General features: G+C 40.9%; 1 protein-coding gene across 1 annotated transcript; it reads right to left on the bottom strand.

The window, feature by feature from the left end:
• Positions 1-647: 647 nt before the first annotated feature.
• On the bottom strand, positions 648-11,346 carry GPR148 (G protein-coupled receptor 148). The gene is given in 5 exon segments (XM_072788230.1): positions 648-1,177; positions 1,180-1,308; positions 1,311-1,683; positions 1,685-1,725; positions 11,202-11,346. Coding segments are annotated over 5 exon segments (1,218 nt in total).
• Between the last annotated feature and the right edge of the window lie 4,864 nt (positions 11,347-16,210).

Here is a 16,210-nt window from a genome sequence, read left to right as displayed (position 1 = left end):
CTAATCCTGTCTACAGGGTGGCTTCTCCCCAAGAGTAATTGAGGAATTTTCTTCCTTTTCTGCACAGCACCAATATCAAGGAAGAAAAGTCGCCCTGCTATTCTGTTGGTTGTCATTTATCTTTGTTCTGAAACTATAATCTTTTGGGGTTCCAGCTTCATAAATGTCTTCACAACACCCCTCAGTATACATGGGTCCTACATTGTTCTCCTCCTTCCCATATACTGAGGAGCTTCCAAAATGGAGGCTCATGGTTCCAGATTCAGCAGATCTGCTTGCTCACTTTCCAGGTTCAAGCTTTCAGTAACATTTTGGTTTCTGTGTGTTTGTCAGCAACAGTGCTTTGCCAGTGGTGATAGAGGGTATGGTGGAAGCCATTGGAAAAACACAGCTCAGGGCCTCACCCCACTTTGATCAGAGTTCTGCTGAATCACTTTTATTTGCTTCCATTTTCAAGTAGAAAATCTTCACTTCAGTGAGCTTTCTCTACTTAAAAACTTTTGAAATGTAAAAAAAAAAAAACCTTTTGAAATGTTGAAAACCATCAGTTGAGATAATCTTAGAGGTTCTGTTGTACAAGTATATGGCAATTTCTCTGGAATTGGCAATAATTGGATGTTGAAGCATCTGATGTATAATTTTTAACCTCAGCTTGCCAGACTGTGAAGACTGTAGCTCTGAGAAATAGTGAAGATGTCACTGTGCCTCTTGGATGAGAAGTGGCCCCAGACCATCTCCAGTAGCTTCCAGTAATGAAGTGTGTACAGATATGGAAGTTGGGCACAAGGAGGCATCATGAACACCTCGTTCTTCACTGCCATGAGCCACACATGAGTTCTGGCATCAGTGTGGTGGTACTTGATTAGCATGATGTCCAGGGAAAATACCACAACTGAGCTAACATACAGTATGATTAGCACTGTGTGGATAAGCAGGATACCCCTGGATCAGGAACAGCCTTGTACCCAGATACCTGAAGTCCTGGTCTCTGCATAGATCCTCCAGAAGCAGTAGGTGTTGAGAGGTGTGCATAGAAAGAGAATGCATAAAATTCAGGTGTGGGTGACAGTGACCAGTGGGCCACAACCTGACTCAGTGCCCAGAATTAGCTGCAGGATACATTAGGCCCCTTGCTCCTCTAACCTGGCATTTTGCTGCTTGCTAAGCCAAATGAGACATCTGAGAAGAAGCAGGCCACCAGCCAGATGAGGGCCACCACTTTCTGGGCAGCCTCATAGGACATGAAGGAGAAATAGCACAGAGGATAAGCAACTGCCAGGTAGGTGTGTAGCACAGTGGCCATGAAGGCAAGATGGTGCTGATATAGGCAGTGAAGATGGCATCTGTGAGAATACCACAAGCAATGAGGCCCAGGGACCAGCTGCCCAGGTTGCTAGGGGAAATAAGCATGTGGAAGACAAGATAGGCCAGATCCGAGAGCAGGATGTTAGCCAGTAGTAGATAGTGGGACTCTTGCCACAGTCTCTGCCCCTGCAGGATGGTTACCAGCAGCAGAGGGCTCAAAGTCAGTATAGCTACAGCCAGCATATTTCAGGGGAAGAATAGCCAGTGCAGCAGGGAAACAGCCACCTTGAGGTCTCCAAAGCTCAGAGAGGTGTTGTTGGATAACTGAGGCATGCAGGAAGGCTCACGTATGAGCTGGTCAGAGGCTGGCCAGGCTGTTTGTGTCCAGGGGGAAAGGTGTCAACTGATCCCCTATGCTTCCTGATAGGAATGGCAGGTTTTCTCACAGGTGGTTGGTTCTGTACCCACCCAAGGTATGGATCTCCCCTGCAAGGATCCTGATGGTGCTACTCCTCTACAGAAATGCTATGCTTAAAAAAAAAAAAAAGAAATACTATGCTTGAGCAGGCCATAGGAATAACTATTTAACAAAAATAAAACAACAAAGCAAAATTCTATTCACACACGGCTTCCTACATTCATGCACATCTGCCAGCTATCCTGACTTTATATATATGGGCACACCTAAATGGGACAGTCAATTGCCATGATTCATTGGTCACTGATCTCTCAAGAAGTGTCCCCCATCTGGTTTAGGTGAGCAGGCTTTATGCCTTTGAGATCCTGGCTCTGAGACTTTGGGAAGCTTTGTTCATCTCTCCACATTTATTTCCTAATATGTGAAATGTCAATGCTGCCCATGCAGACCTCATGGGAAAAAAATCCAGAGGTAACATACTTAGTGCAATACATAGCCTTGGGTAAATGCTCAATACATGTTATGTTTTACCTTATCACACTCTCCAGAGGTTAGGGTGCTCTCTGCTCCATAGACTCTCTTGTCCACGCTACAGAAGGAGTGTGCTAGGTGCTTCATGCCCTCTGGGATATAGATAGATAGATAAATAAACCATTAGCCAGACTTTTTAAAAAGAAGAGAGAACAGGCTCAAATTAATAAAACCATGAATGAAAGAGGAGAGATCACAACCAATACCAAGGAAATACAATTTTAAAAATGTATTATGAACAGCTATATCAACAAATTAGGCAATCTGGAAGAAATGGATGCATTTCTGGAAAACCACAACTTACCAAAACTGGAACGGGATGTAATAGAAAACCTGAACAGTCCAATAACCAGGGAGGATATTGAAGCAGTCATCAAAAACCTCCCAAGACACAAAAGTCCAGGGCCAGATGGCTTCCCAGGGGAATTTTATCAAATGTTTAAAGAAACATCAATACCTATTCTACTAAAGCTGTTTGGAAATATAGAAAGAGATGGAGTACTTCCAAATTCGTTCTATGAGGCCAGCATCACCTTAATTCCAAAACCAGACAAAGACCCCACCAAAAAGGAGAATTACAGACCAATATCCCTGATGAACATGGATGCAAAAATTCTCAACAAGATACTAGCCAACAGGATCCAACAATACATCCAACAATACAATACAATACAACAAAGAAAATTATTCACCATGACCGAGTAGGATTTATCCCCGGGACACAAGGCTGGTTCAACACTTGTAAAACAATCAATGTGATTCATCATATCAGCAAGAGAAAAACCAAGAACCATATGATCCTCTCATTAGATGCAGAGAAAGCATTTGACAAAATACAGCACCCATTCCTGATAAAAACTCTTCAGAATGTGAGGATAGAGGGAACATTCCTCAACATCTTAAAAGCCATCTACGAAAAGCCCACAGCAAATATCATTCTCAATGGGGAAGCACTGGGAGCCTTTCCCCTAAGATCAAGAACAAGACACGGATGTCCACTCTCACGACTGCTATTCAACACAGTACTGGAAGTCCCAGCCTCAGCAATGAGACAACAAAAAGACATTAAAGGCATTCAAATTGGCAAAGAAGAAGTCAAACTCTCCCTCTTCGCCAATGACATGATACTCTACATAGAAAACCCAAAAGACTCCACCCCAGGATTGCTAAACTCATACAGCAATTTGGTAGTGCGGCAGGATACAAAATCAATGCCCAGAAGTCAGTGGCATTTCTATACACTAACAATGAGACTGAAGAAAGAGAAATTAAGGAGTCAATCCCATTTACCTAGGAATAAACCTAACCAAAGAGGTAAAGGATCTATACCCTAAAAACGATAGAACACTTCTGAAAGAAATTGAGGAAGACCCAAAGAGATGGAAAAATATTCCATGCTCATGGATTGGCAGAATTAATATTGTGAAAATGTCAATGTTACCCAGGGCAATTTACATGTTTAATGCAATCCCTATCAAAATACCATGGACTTTCTTCAGAGAGTTAGAACAAATTATTTTAAGATTTGTGTGGAATCAGAAAAGACCCCGAATAGCCAGGGGAATTTTAAAAAAGAAAACCATAGCTGGGGGCATCACAATGCCAGATTTCAGGTTGTACTACAAAGCTGTGGTCATCAAGACAGTGTGGTACTGGCACAAAAACAGACACATAGATCAATGGAACAGAATAGAGAATCCAGAAGTGGACCCTTAACTTTATGGTCAACTAATATTCGATAAAGGAGGAAAGACTATCCATTGGAAGAAAGACAGTCTCTTCAATAAATGGTGCTGGGAAAATTGGACATCCACCTGCAGAAGAATGAAACTAGACCACTCTCTTTCACCATACACGAAGATAAACTCAAAATGGATGAAATATCTAAATGTGAGACAGGATTCCATCAAAATCCTAGAGGAGAACACAGGCAATACCCTTTTTGAACTCAGCCACAGTAACTTCTTGCAAGATACATTCACGAAGGCAAAAGAAACAAAAGGAAAAATGAACTACTGGGACTTCATCAAGATAAGAAGCTTTTGCACAGCAAAGGATACAGTCAACAAAACTCAAAGACAACCTACAGAATGGGAGAAGATATTTGCAAATGACGTATCAGTTAAAGGGCTAGTTTCCAAGATCTATAAAGAACTTATTAAACTCAACACCAAAGAGACAAACAATCCAATCATGAAATGGGCAAAAGACATGAACAGAAATCTCATAGAGGAAGACATAGACATGGCCAACATGCACATGAGAAAATGATCTGCATCACTTGCCATCAGGGAAATACAAATCAAAACCACAATGAGATACCTCCTCACTCCAGTGAGAATGGGGAAAATAAACAAGGCAGGAAGCCACAAATGTTGGAGAGGATGCGGAGAAAAGGGAACCCTCTTACACTGTTGGTGGGAATGTGAACTGGTGCAGCCACTCTGGAAAACTGTGTGGAGGTTCCTCAAAGAGTTAAAAATAGACCTGCCCTATGACCCAGCAATTGCACTGTTGAGGATTTACCCCAAATATTCAGATGCAATGAAACGCCGAGACACCTGCACCCCGATGTTTATAGCAGCAATGTCCACAATAGCCAAACTATGGAAGGAGCCTCGGTGTCATCGAAAGATGAATGGATAAAGAAGATGTGGTTTATGTATACAATGGAATATTACTCAGCCATTAGAAATGACAAATACCCACCATTTGCTTCAACGTGGATGGAACTGGAGGGTATTATGCTAAGTGAAATAAGTCAATCGGAGAAGGACAAACATTATATGTTCTCATTCATTTGGGGAATATAAATAATAGTGAAAGGGAATAGAAGGGAAGGGAGAAGAAATGAGTGGGAAATACTGAAAGGGAGACAGAACATAAAGACTCCTAACTCTGGGAAACAAACCAGGGGTGAAAAAAAAAAAAAAACAAACCAGGGGTGGTGGAAGGGGAGGAGGGTGGGGGGTGGGGGTGAATGGGTGACGGGCACTGAGGGGGGCACTTGACGGGATGAGCACTGGAGCACTGGGTGTTATTCTGTATGTTGGTACATTGAACACCAATAAAAAATAATTTTATTAAAAAATTCTCAACAAGATACTAGCCAATAGGATCTAACAATACATTAACAAGATTATTCACAATGACCAAGTGGGATTCATCCCCAGGATGCAAGGCTGGTTCAACACTCATAAAGCAATCAACATGATAGATCATATCAACAAGAGAAAAAACAAGAACCGTATGATCCTCTCACTAGATGCAGAGAAAGCATTTGAAAAAATACAGCACCCATTCCTGATAAAAACTCTTGAGAGTGTAAGGATAGAGGGAACATTCCTCAGCATCTTAAAAACCATCTACGAAAGCCCACAGCAATATCATTCTCAATGGGTAAACACTTGGAGCCTTTCCCCTAAGATCAGGAACACAACAGGGATATCCACTCTCACCACTGCTATTCAACATAGTATTAGAAGTCCTAGTCTCAGCAATCAGGCAACAAACAGAAATGAAAGGCATTCAAATTGGCAAAGAAGAAGTCAAACTCTCCCTCTTTGCAGATGACATGACACTGCACATAGAAAACCCAAAAGACTCCACACCAAGATTGCTAGAACTCATACAGCAATTCGGTAGTGTGGCAGGATACAAATCAATGCCCAGAAATCAGTGGCATTTCTATACACTAAAAATGAGACCGAAGAAAGAGAAATTAAGGAGTAAATCCCATTTACAATTGCACCCAAAAGCATAAGATACCTAAGAATAAATCTAACCAAAGAGGTAAAGAATCTATACCCTAAAAACTACAGAAGACTTCTGAAAGAAACTGAGGAAGACAGAAAGAGATGGAAAAATATTCCATGCAGGATCCCTGGGTGGTGCAGTGGTTTGGCACCTGCCTTTGGCCCAGGGCGCGATCCTGGAGATCCGGGATCGAATCCCACGTCAGGCTCCCGGTGCATGGAGCCTGCTTCTCCCTCTGACTGTGTCTCTGCCTCTCTCTCTCTCTCTCTCTGACTATCATAAATAAATAAATTAAAAAAAGAAAAAAAGAAAAAAAAAGAAAAATATTCCATGCTCATGGAATCGAAGAATATTGTGAAAATGTCTATGCTACCCAGGACAATTTACATGTTCAATGCAATCCCTATCAGAATACCATGGACTTTCTTCAGAGAGTTGGAACAAATCATCCGAAGACTTTTTTGGAATCAGAAAAGACCTTGAATAGGCAGGGGCATTTTGAAAAAGAAAACCATAGCTGGGGGCATCACAATGCCAGATTTCAAGTTGTACTACAAAGCTGTGGTCATCAAGACAGTGTGGTCCTGGCACAAAAACAGACACATAGATCAATGGAACAGAATAGAAAATCCAGAAATGAGCTCTCAATTCTATGGTCAACTAATATTTGACAAAGCAGGAAAGACTATCCTCTGGTTAAAGGACAGTCTCTTCAATAATTGATGCTATGAAAATTGGACATCCACATGCAGAAGAATGAAACTAGACCACTCTCTTGCACCATACACAAAGATAAACTCAAAATGGATGAAATATCTAAATGTGAGACAAGATTCCATCAAAATCCTAGAGGAGAACACAGGCAACACCTTTTTTGAACTTGGCCACAGTAACTTCTTGCAAGGGAAACAAAAGCAAAAATGAATTATTGAGACTTCATCAAGATAAGAAGCTTTTGCACAGCAAAATAAACAGTCAACAAAACTAAAAGACAACCTACAGAATGGGAGAAGATTTTGCAAACGATATATCAGGTAAAGGGCTAATATCCAAGATGTATAAAGAACTGACTAAACTCAACAGCAAAGAAACAAGCAATCCAATCATGAAATGGGCAAAAGACATGAACAGAAATTTCACCGAGGGAGGCATACACATAGCCAATAAGCATATAAGAAAATGCTCCGCATCACTTGCCATCAGGAAAATACAAATCAAAACCACAATGAGATACCACCTCACACCAGTGAGAATAGTGAAAATTAACAAGACAGGAAACAACAAATGTTGGAGAGGATGTGGAGAAAGGAGAACCCTCTTGCACTGTGTGGAGAAAGGGGAACACTTTTGCACTGTTGGTGGGAATGTGAACTGGTACAGTCATTCTGGAAAACTGTTTGGAAGTTCCTCAAAGAGTTAAAAATTGAGCCACCTTATGACCCAGCAATTTCACTACTGGGGATTTACCCCAAAGATACAGATGCAGTGAACGACTGAGACACGTGCGCCACAATGTTTAAATTTTTTTTTAAATTTTTATTTATTTATGATAGTCACAGAGAGAGAAATAGAGAGAGGCAGAGACACAGGCAGAGGGAGAAGCAGGCTCCATGCACCGGGAGCCCGATGTGGGATTCGATCCCGGGTCTCCAGGATCACGCCCTGGGCCAAAGGCAGGCGCCAAACCGCTGCGCCACCCAGGGATCCCCGCACCACAATGTTTAGAGCAGCAATGTACAATAGCCAACTGTGGAAAGAGCCTCGTTGTCCATTGAAAGATGAATCAATAAAGAAGATGTGGTCTATATATACAATGAAATATTGCTCAGCCATTACAAATGACGAATACCTACCATTTGCTTCAACGTGGATGGAACTGGAGGGTATTATGCTAAGTGAAGTAAGTCAGTCGGAGAAGCACAATCATTATATGGTTTCATTCATACGGGGAATGTAAAAAATAGTGAAAGGGATTATAGGGGAATGGAGGGATGATGATTGAGAAAAATTAGAGAGGGTGACACACCATGAGAGACTCCTAACTGGGAAATGAACAAGGGATAGTGGAAGGGGAGGTGGGCGGGGGAATTGGGTGACTGGGTGATGAGCACTGTGTGGGGCACTTGATGGGATGAGCACTGGGTGTTTTACTATATGTTGGCAAATTGAATTAAAATAAATAAATAAATAAATAAATAAATAAATAAATAAATAAACATATATAAACAAATTACAAATAAATAAATAAAATTTCAAAAACCCAGATTTTTAAAATAATTAAATAATACATATTAGTGAAAGATAAATTAAAATCCTGATAGCTCTCATAGCCCTTACTACTCTCCCTATCTCCTGTGTTTAGTTGGTGACATGGCTCTCTACCACACTGAGCTCCTTGAGTGCAGGACTGGAGCTTGTGTATACCCATGCACCTTCTCCCTTCAGGTGGTATTGACAGCTCAGCCCTCCTACCTGCTAATTTCTGGGATAATAAATAAATGGATGGTAGCACTGGGATCCTGTGCAGGGTTTCTGGGACAGGCAGACTGTAATGTTTGGCCCTCATTGTCTGTATGCAAACTTGAGTGCCTCATGCTCCTCAGGGCCAACCCACAATTCACCTTCTGCACACACCAAGGTGTCTATCACCCTTTCTCTGCATGGTAGTCAGAGGAACTTTTTTATTCATACCTTCCCTGAGGCCTTAAAGTTTATTTTATTGGATTTTAGCATACCGGGGATATCTTTGAAAAGCCTCTTTAATTCTGCCTATAGTTAAAGGCCCCAAAAGTCCCCATAAAGCCTGGAAAGTCATTCTTGTTCTGTCCCAGCTGAAGAAACCCTATGACTATCCCTCCCTACATGGCAGCTACCCATAACTCTCTCTGCCCAGTCTGTTCCCACTAAGTCCTCTGCCTGGCACGCTCCTCAGCCATTCTCTTCAGTTGTTCCTTTAATCTGGAGGCTGCTCCTTCCCATCTTCTGTAGACTCAGTTCCTCTCCATTACATCACCCCGCTGCTTCCGGTACTACCTAGATCACACTTGGGATTTATTTTGCCTACTTATTTAATTCTAAAAGTTAATATATATGACACCCTGTTCTTTTACAATCATTGTAAACTATTTTAAATATATTGAAAAATACAGAGAAGAATTTACAAATGCTCATGGACCTACTATCCAGAATTAACAAATGTTCATTTTTTGCCATATTTGCTTCCAATAATTTTATATATCATTTTATTTTATTTTATATGCAAATAAATGTATAAAATATTGTATGTTTTATATGTGATACATATCACATATAAATATAACAAAATATTTCACATATAATTTATAGCCCGTTTTGTCACTATCCTCTGGCCTTTCTCTTTCCTTCCTACCCAGAGATTACATCCACTCATAGAATTTGATCTATATTTCTTCTGCCCATGTGTTTGAACTTTCACTGTAAATATATGATTCCCAAAGCATATATGGTATTGATGTTCATGTTTGGTATTGCACTGTGATTTAATTATGCTATTGCATTTTTTACTCAGTATTATACCTTGTAGGCCAGTGTTTTCCCCACACAAGTCTAGTCTATTCTACAAAAATGTCCTACAGCATTTCATTCTCTAAACATACCATCGCTCTTTATCCTTCACCTATTGCTGACATGTATGCTATGTAATGTATTACAAGCAGAGCGGTGATGAAAATGCTAGATCAAGTCTTTGAAGTACATATATGATGTTTCTCTAGAAGTACTTTTGCTTGACCACTAGGAATCACACATTCATCAGAATTTTCCTCCTGTAAGCAACATGCAGGTAGGATGGAGTACCCTTCATTTAGGAAATGGATAGTCCCACTGTGCACAGTCATGTCTAAGGCCTGAGCACCTGTGATGAACTGAAGACATCCAGAGACCTCTGGAAGGGAAAATGCACCCAGGATGCTGGTGGAACAGGCTCTTCCTGGCCCTGCTCTCCTGGGGCTTCAGGTACCCCAGCTGCATATCATCACTCCACAAAGAGGCTGTGTCACACACAAAAGAAAGCAGCCTCTGCCTCAAAGGAGCTTGTGCTGCAGCAGGAGGGTGGGAAAGGGGGGCAGTGCACCCACAGGACGGAACAGAGGAAGATAATGTTTTTAAAACTCCCCACACGCTTGATGGGATGAGCACTGGGTGTTGTTCTATATGTTGGCAAATTGAACACCAATAAAAAATAAATTTATATAAAAAATAAATATATAAGAAAAATACATTAACAATATACAGTGAAATGTTAAAAATTTATTCTATATTTGATGGCATGTGGTATTTTAACAATAAATTTAATAATAAAAATAAATAAATAAATAAAACTCCCCACAACATACTAAGGGGATTTCCAGAGGCAGTGAGCTTCCATTTGGTGGGGGAGAATAGAGGGGGAGCCATTAGGGGGTCAGGTATGGTGCAGATGGTGGGAAGGTTAGAGGGATAAGGGTACACTGAACTAGGGATGGTGGAAAGAGTAGCTACCAGAGAACCAGTGTACCTGAAGATGAATGCCATGATTTTAGGTCCTACGTCTGGGGATACAAGCTGGTTAAAGCAATCTCAAACAGTTTAATGCTGCCACCTGGTGGCAAGCCTCAGAGCAACCTATTACTGAAGGAAGGAGAAAGTGGAAAAACCCAACTGGGCATGAAAATGCTAGAGGGGAAAGATGCTGTCCTGTCCCATCATTTGTAGGTGGTCGCTGCAGTGCAGACTGTAGAGAGGCTGTATGGAACAGTGGCTACCATCATGGGTTCTAGAGCCTACTAGTGGGGCCCAGTCCTGGTACTGACCATGCCTGTATGCCACTTTCCCTTCCTACATGTGAGGTAGGAATTAGGACAGTCCATCCCCCCAGGTGACTGTGTGACCTCACAGTGTTGCTCCTCTGCAGATGCTTGTCCAGTGCCCTGCCACTGCTCATAGCGTGCCCTTCACTTCTCCAGACCCACCCAGCGCCTGATGGTGGCAGGCCTGCTCTAAGCCTATCTCTGCATTCCCTTGGAAATAGCATAGAGTTGGGCAAACGAGGAACACGTTAGGGCTCTGACTGACTATAAACAGGACATAGGAGGGCATCAGCAGACCTGGGGTTGAGTCCTGGCCTTCTGTTCCTTGTGTAATGGTTGGTTTTCTTTGGATTCAGTTTCCTCACCTGCAAATTGCCAATGTACGTAGTTGTGGAGATGACATGTGGGAGGCATGGAAGGCATATGTTGCAATGCCAGACATGTCCTTCCCTCCCGCTGAGCACTCCAGAGGCAGCCCAGATTGTGAGCAGCAAATCTCCAGTACGTCATCCTCTCCAAATTCCCCTTCATCCCCCACATTCCCTGAAAACAGTTTTCCAGTGGCTTCTTATTGGGAGGCTGCCTTTGTCCTCACATCCACTTGCCTGGTGTGCCCTGGCTCCTGCCCAGTTGTCACTCCTACCTTCTGAAATGCCTCCATCCTCCCCACTCCTGTTGCTTCCTTTGAGGCCTGGTCATCATGCTTCCCCACTCTCCTCACTCTGTTCATTTCTTCCAGTTTCCCTTCAAAACTCTCAGTCTTGTCCTCTATGTCTCTGAATATATTAGGGAGAGGTATAGTACTTTTTATTCTTCAGCTTTTGTGTGTGGTAGGGGGTGGAGGGTATATACATAACTTCTCAAGAGAAAGCCAATTTAGAGAGGGAATTATCTCAAAAATATGTGTGGATGTGGATTTGCCTAAGAGAGTGAAAACAATGAAATCCACGTAAAGACCACAAGGTTCCTGAGTTTACGTCACAAGTAGTACTGTGGTCTGGTACTGACAGGAAAAGAAAAAGTACAAAATGAAAGTTTGGGCCCTCAGATCTCAACCAGGGGGAAGCAAGCTGGCAGATCTTGCAATAGGTGCCATTGCACCTATTCAGGTGCAATTTTGTGCAACCATGTGCTACTTCCCCCCCAAAAAGGGCATGGTGTTTGCAATTATTATTTTCTTTGTGATTTTTACAGTGAGTGCCCATTATTTTAAATGAATTTAGAGAAATATTTTAAAGTTCTTTAAAATATAGTCATTGAGATTAGGGCTATAATTTGTGAAAATATCAATTAATGACTACAGAATGCATACAGAAAAATTTAGAACTTCATTCATAAAAATCTCTAAAATACTATAAATGCTGTTTTATAGATTTTGAAGATTTCCTGTTAAGTTTAAGGAAATATTAAAGGGCAAGAAAAAGTATGGAAGAGGGAAAGCAAAACAAAACAGTTCAGAGAGTATAAAAGGAGCAAAATTAAATATAAAAAAAAAAAAAGGAAAGATGGCCAAGCGTCCAAAGGGCAGAGCCAAGAGTCACAGAATTTTTTCTAAGGCCTTGAGACCTTGCCCAGTAGAATATATAAACAAGTAACTCCTTTTAACTTTTCATCTCCCCTCTTCTTCCCTTCGAATGGCAATGTCTGAGATTGTCATCCTAGGCCTGTCCCACTATTGTAAGTTGGGAATGTTGGGTTGGTGGTTTCTTTAGTTTTATGGGTCCACAAATGGAGGAAGAATTGTGCTTAAGAACTATGCCTAATGGATTAAAGCTAGAAGCCTCATCATCACTTAATTTAGAGTACTTCAATAATGAGATTCTGGACTTTGGGCTGATGAGATACTGATGTTTTCATTTAGATAAGGTTGGCTTACAAACTGGCCCCAGCATGGATGGCAAGGAGAGACTAGAGAAAGAGGCTGCTGCAGATTGGTAGGTGGCAGATTTAATTTGCAAGGGAATGTAAGCATGAGGCTTGTTTTGGTGGGCCACAGAATGAGTGGATCTCTAAACGGGCAGTTTATTTATTTTATTTATTTTTTATTTATTTTTTATTGGTGTTCAATGTGCAAACATATAGAATAACACCCAGTGCTCATCCCATCAGGTGCCCCCCTCAGTGCCCATCACACAGTCACCCCCACCCCCCACCCACCTCCCTTTCCACCACCCCTTGTTCGTTTCCCAGAGTTAGGAGTCTTTATGTTCTGTCTCCCTTTCTGGTATTTCCCACTCATTTTTTTTCTCCTTTCCCCTTTATTCCCTTTCACTATTATTTATATTCCCCAAATGAATGAGAGCATACAATGTTTGTCCTTCTCCGATTGACTTATTTCACTCAGCATAATACCCTCCAGTTCCATCCACGTAAAGCAAATGGTGGGTATTTGTCGTTTCTATTGGCTGAGGAATATTCCATTGTATACATAAACCACATCTTCTTTATCCATTCATCTTTCAATGGACACCAAGGCTCCTTCCACAGTTTGGCTATTGTGGACATTGCTGCTAGAAACATCGGGGTGCAGGTGTCCTGGCGTTTCATTGCATCTGAATCTTTGCGGTAAATCCCCAATAGTGCAATTGCTGGGTCGTAGGGCAGGTCTATTTTTAACTCTTTGAGGAACCTCTACACAGTTTTCCAGAGTGGCTGCACCAGTTCACATTCCCACCAACAGAGCAAGAGGGTTCCCCTTTCTCCACATCCTCACCAACATTTGTTGTTTACTGTCTTATTAATTTTCCCCATTCTCACTGGTGTGAGGTGGTATCTCATTGTGGTTTTGATTTGTATTTCCCTGATGGCAAGTGATGCAGAGCATTTTCTCGTGTGCTTGTTGGCCATGTGTATGTCTTCCTCTCTGAAATTTCTGTTCATGTCTTTTGCCTATTTCATGATTGGATTGTTTTTTTCTCTGCAGTTGAGTTTAATAAGTTCTTTATAAATCTTGGATAATGGCCCTTTATCTGATAGGTCATTTGCATATATCATCTCCCATTCTCTAGGTTGTCTTTTAGTTTTGTTGACTGTATCCTTTGCTGTGCAAAAGCTTCTTATCTTGATGAAGTCCCAATAATTCATTTTTTGCTTTTGTTTCTCTTGCCTTCATGGATGTATCTTGCAAGAAGTTACTGTGGCCAACTTCAAAAAGGGTTTTGCCTGTGTTCTCCTCTAGGATTTTGATGGAATCTTGTCTCACATTTAGATCTTTCATCCATTTTGAGTTTATCTTTGTGTATGGTGAAAGAGAGTGGTCTAGTTTCATTCTTCTGCAGGTGGATGTCCAATTTTCCCAGCACCATTTATTGAAGAGACTGTCTTTCTTCCAGTGGATAGTCTTTCCTCCATTATCGAATATTAGTTGCCCATAAAGTTAAGGTTCCACTTCTGGATTCTCTATTCTGTTCCACTGATCTATGTGTCTGTTTCTGTGCCAGCACCACACTGCCTTGATGACCACAGCTTTGTAGTACAACCTGAAATCTGGCATTGCGATTCCTCCAGCTATGGTTTTCTTTTTTAATATTCCCCTGGCTATTTGGGATCTTCTTTGATTACACACAAATCTTAAGATGATTTGTTCAAACTCTATGAAGAAAGTCCATGGTAAAATGATAGGGATTGCATTAAATGTGTAAATTGCCCTGGGTAGCATTGACATTTTCACAATATTAATTCTTCCAACCCATGAGCATGGGATATTTTTCCATTTCTTTGTGTCTTCCGCAATTTCTTTCAGAAGTGTTCTGTAGTTTTTAGGGTATAGATACTTTACCTCTTTGGTTTGGTTTATTCCTAGGCATCTTATACTTTTGGGTGAAATTGTAAATAGGATTGACTCCTTAATTTCTCTTTCTTCAGTCTTCATATTAATGTATAGAAATGCCACTGATTTCTGGGCATTGATTTTGTATCCTGCCACACTACCGAATTGCTGTATGAGTTCTAGCAATCTTGTGGTGGAGTCTTTTGGGTTTTCTATGTGCAGTGTCATGTCACCTGCAAAGAGGGAGAGTTTGACTTCTTCTTTGCCAATTTGAATGCCTTTCATTTCTGTTTGTTGCCTGATTGCTGAGACTAGGACTTCTAGTACTATGTTGAATAACAGTGGTGAGAGTGGATATCCCTGTTGTGTTCCTGATCTTAGGGGAAAGGCTCCCAGTGTTTTCCCATTGAGAATGATATTTGCTGTGGGCTTTTCATAGATGGCTTTTAAGATACTGAGGAATGTTCCTCTATCCCTACACTCTGAACTTTTGTGTCTTGGGAGGTTTTTGATGACTGCTTCAATTTCCTCCCTGGTTTTTGGCCTGTTCAGGTTTTCTATTTCATCCTGTTGCAGTTTTGGTAATTTGTGGTTTTCCAGAAATGCGTCCATTTCTTCCAGATTGCCTAATTTATTGGCGTAAAGCTGCTCATAATAATTTTTTAAGATCGTTTTTATTTCCTTGGCATTGGTGGTGATCTCTCCTTTCTCATTCATGATTTTATTAATTTGAGTCTTCTCTCTCTTCTTTTTAATAAGGCTGGCTAATGGTTTATCTATCTTATTAGTTCTTTCAAAGAATCAACTCCTGGTTTTGTTGACCTGTTCCACAGTTCTTCTGGTCTAGATTTCGTTGAGTTCTGCTTGAATCTTTATTAACTCTCTTCTTCTTCTTGGTGTAGGATCTGTTTGCTGGTTTTTCTCCAGCTCCTTTAGGTGCAAGGTTAGCTTTTGTATTCTATAATTCTTTCCAGTTTTTGGATGGACGCTTGTATTGCAATGTGTTTCCCCCTCAGGACTGCTTTTGCTGTTTCCCAAAGATTTTGAAGGGTTGTATCTTCATTCTCATTAGTTTCCATGAATCTTTTTAATTCTTCCTTAATTTCCTGGTTGATCCTTTCATCTTTTAGCAGGATGGTCCTTAACCTCCACGTGTCTGAAATCCTTCCAACTTCTTCTTGTGATTTAATTCTAGTTTCAAAGCATTATGGTCTGAAAATATACAGGGGATGATCCCAATCTTTTGGTATCAGTTGAGACCTGATTTGTGACCCAGTATGTGGTCTATTCTGGAGGAAGTTCCTTGTGCACTTGAGAAGACTGTGTATTCAGTTGTGTTTGGATATAAAGTTCTGTAAATATCTGTGAAATCCATCTGGTCCAGTGTATCATTTAAAGCTCTTGTTTCTTTGTAGATCTTGTCCTTAGAAGATCTGTCAATTGTAGAAGTGCTACATTCAAGTCCCCAAGTATAAGTGTATTATTATCTAAGTATGTCTTAACTTTGTTTATTAATTGATTGATATCCTTGGCAGCTCCCACATTCAGGGCATAAATATTCATCATTGTTAGGTCCTATGTTGGATAGATCCTTTAAGTATGATA

The sequence above is a fragment of the Canis lupus genome, chromosome 20 (genome assembly GCF_048164855.1).
Source record: "Canis lupus baileyi chromosome 20, mCanLup2.hap1, whole genome shotgun sequence".
Lineage (NCBI taxonomy): Eukaryota > Metazoa > Chordata > Mammalia > Carnivora > Canidae > Canis > Canis lupus.
This window is presented reverse-complemented; position numbering and strand designations above follow the sequence as displayed.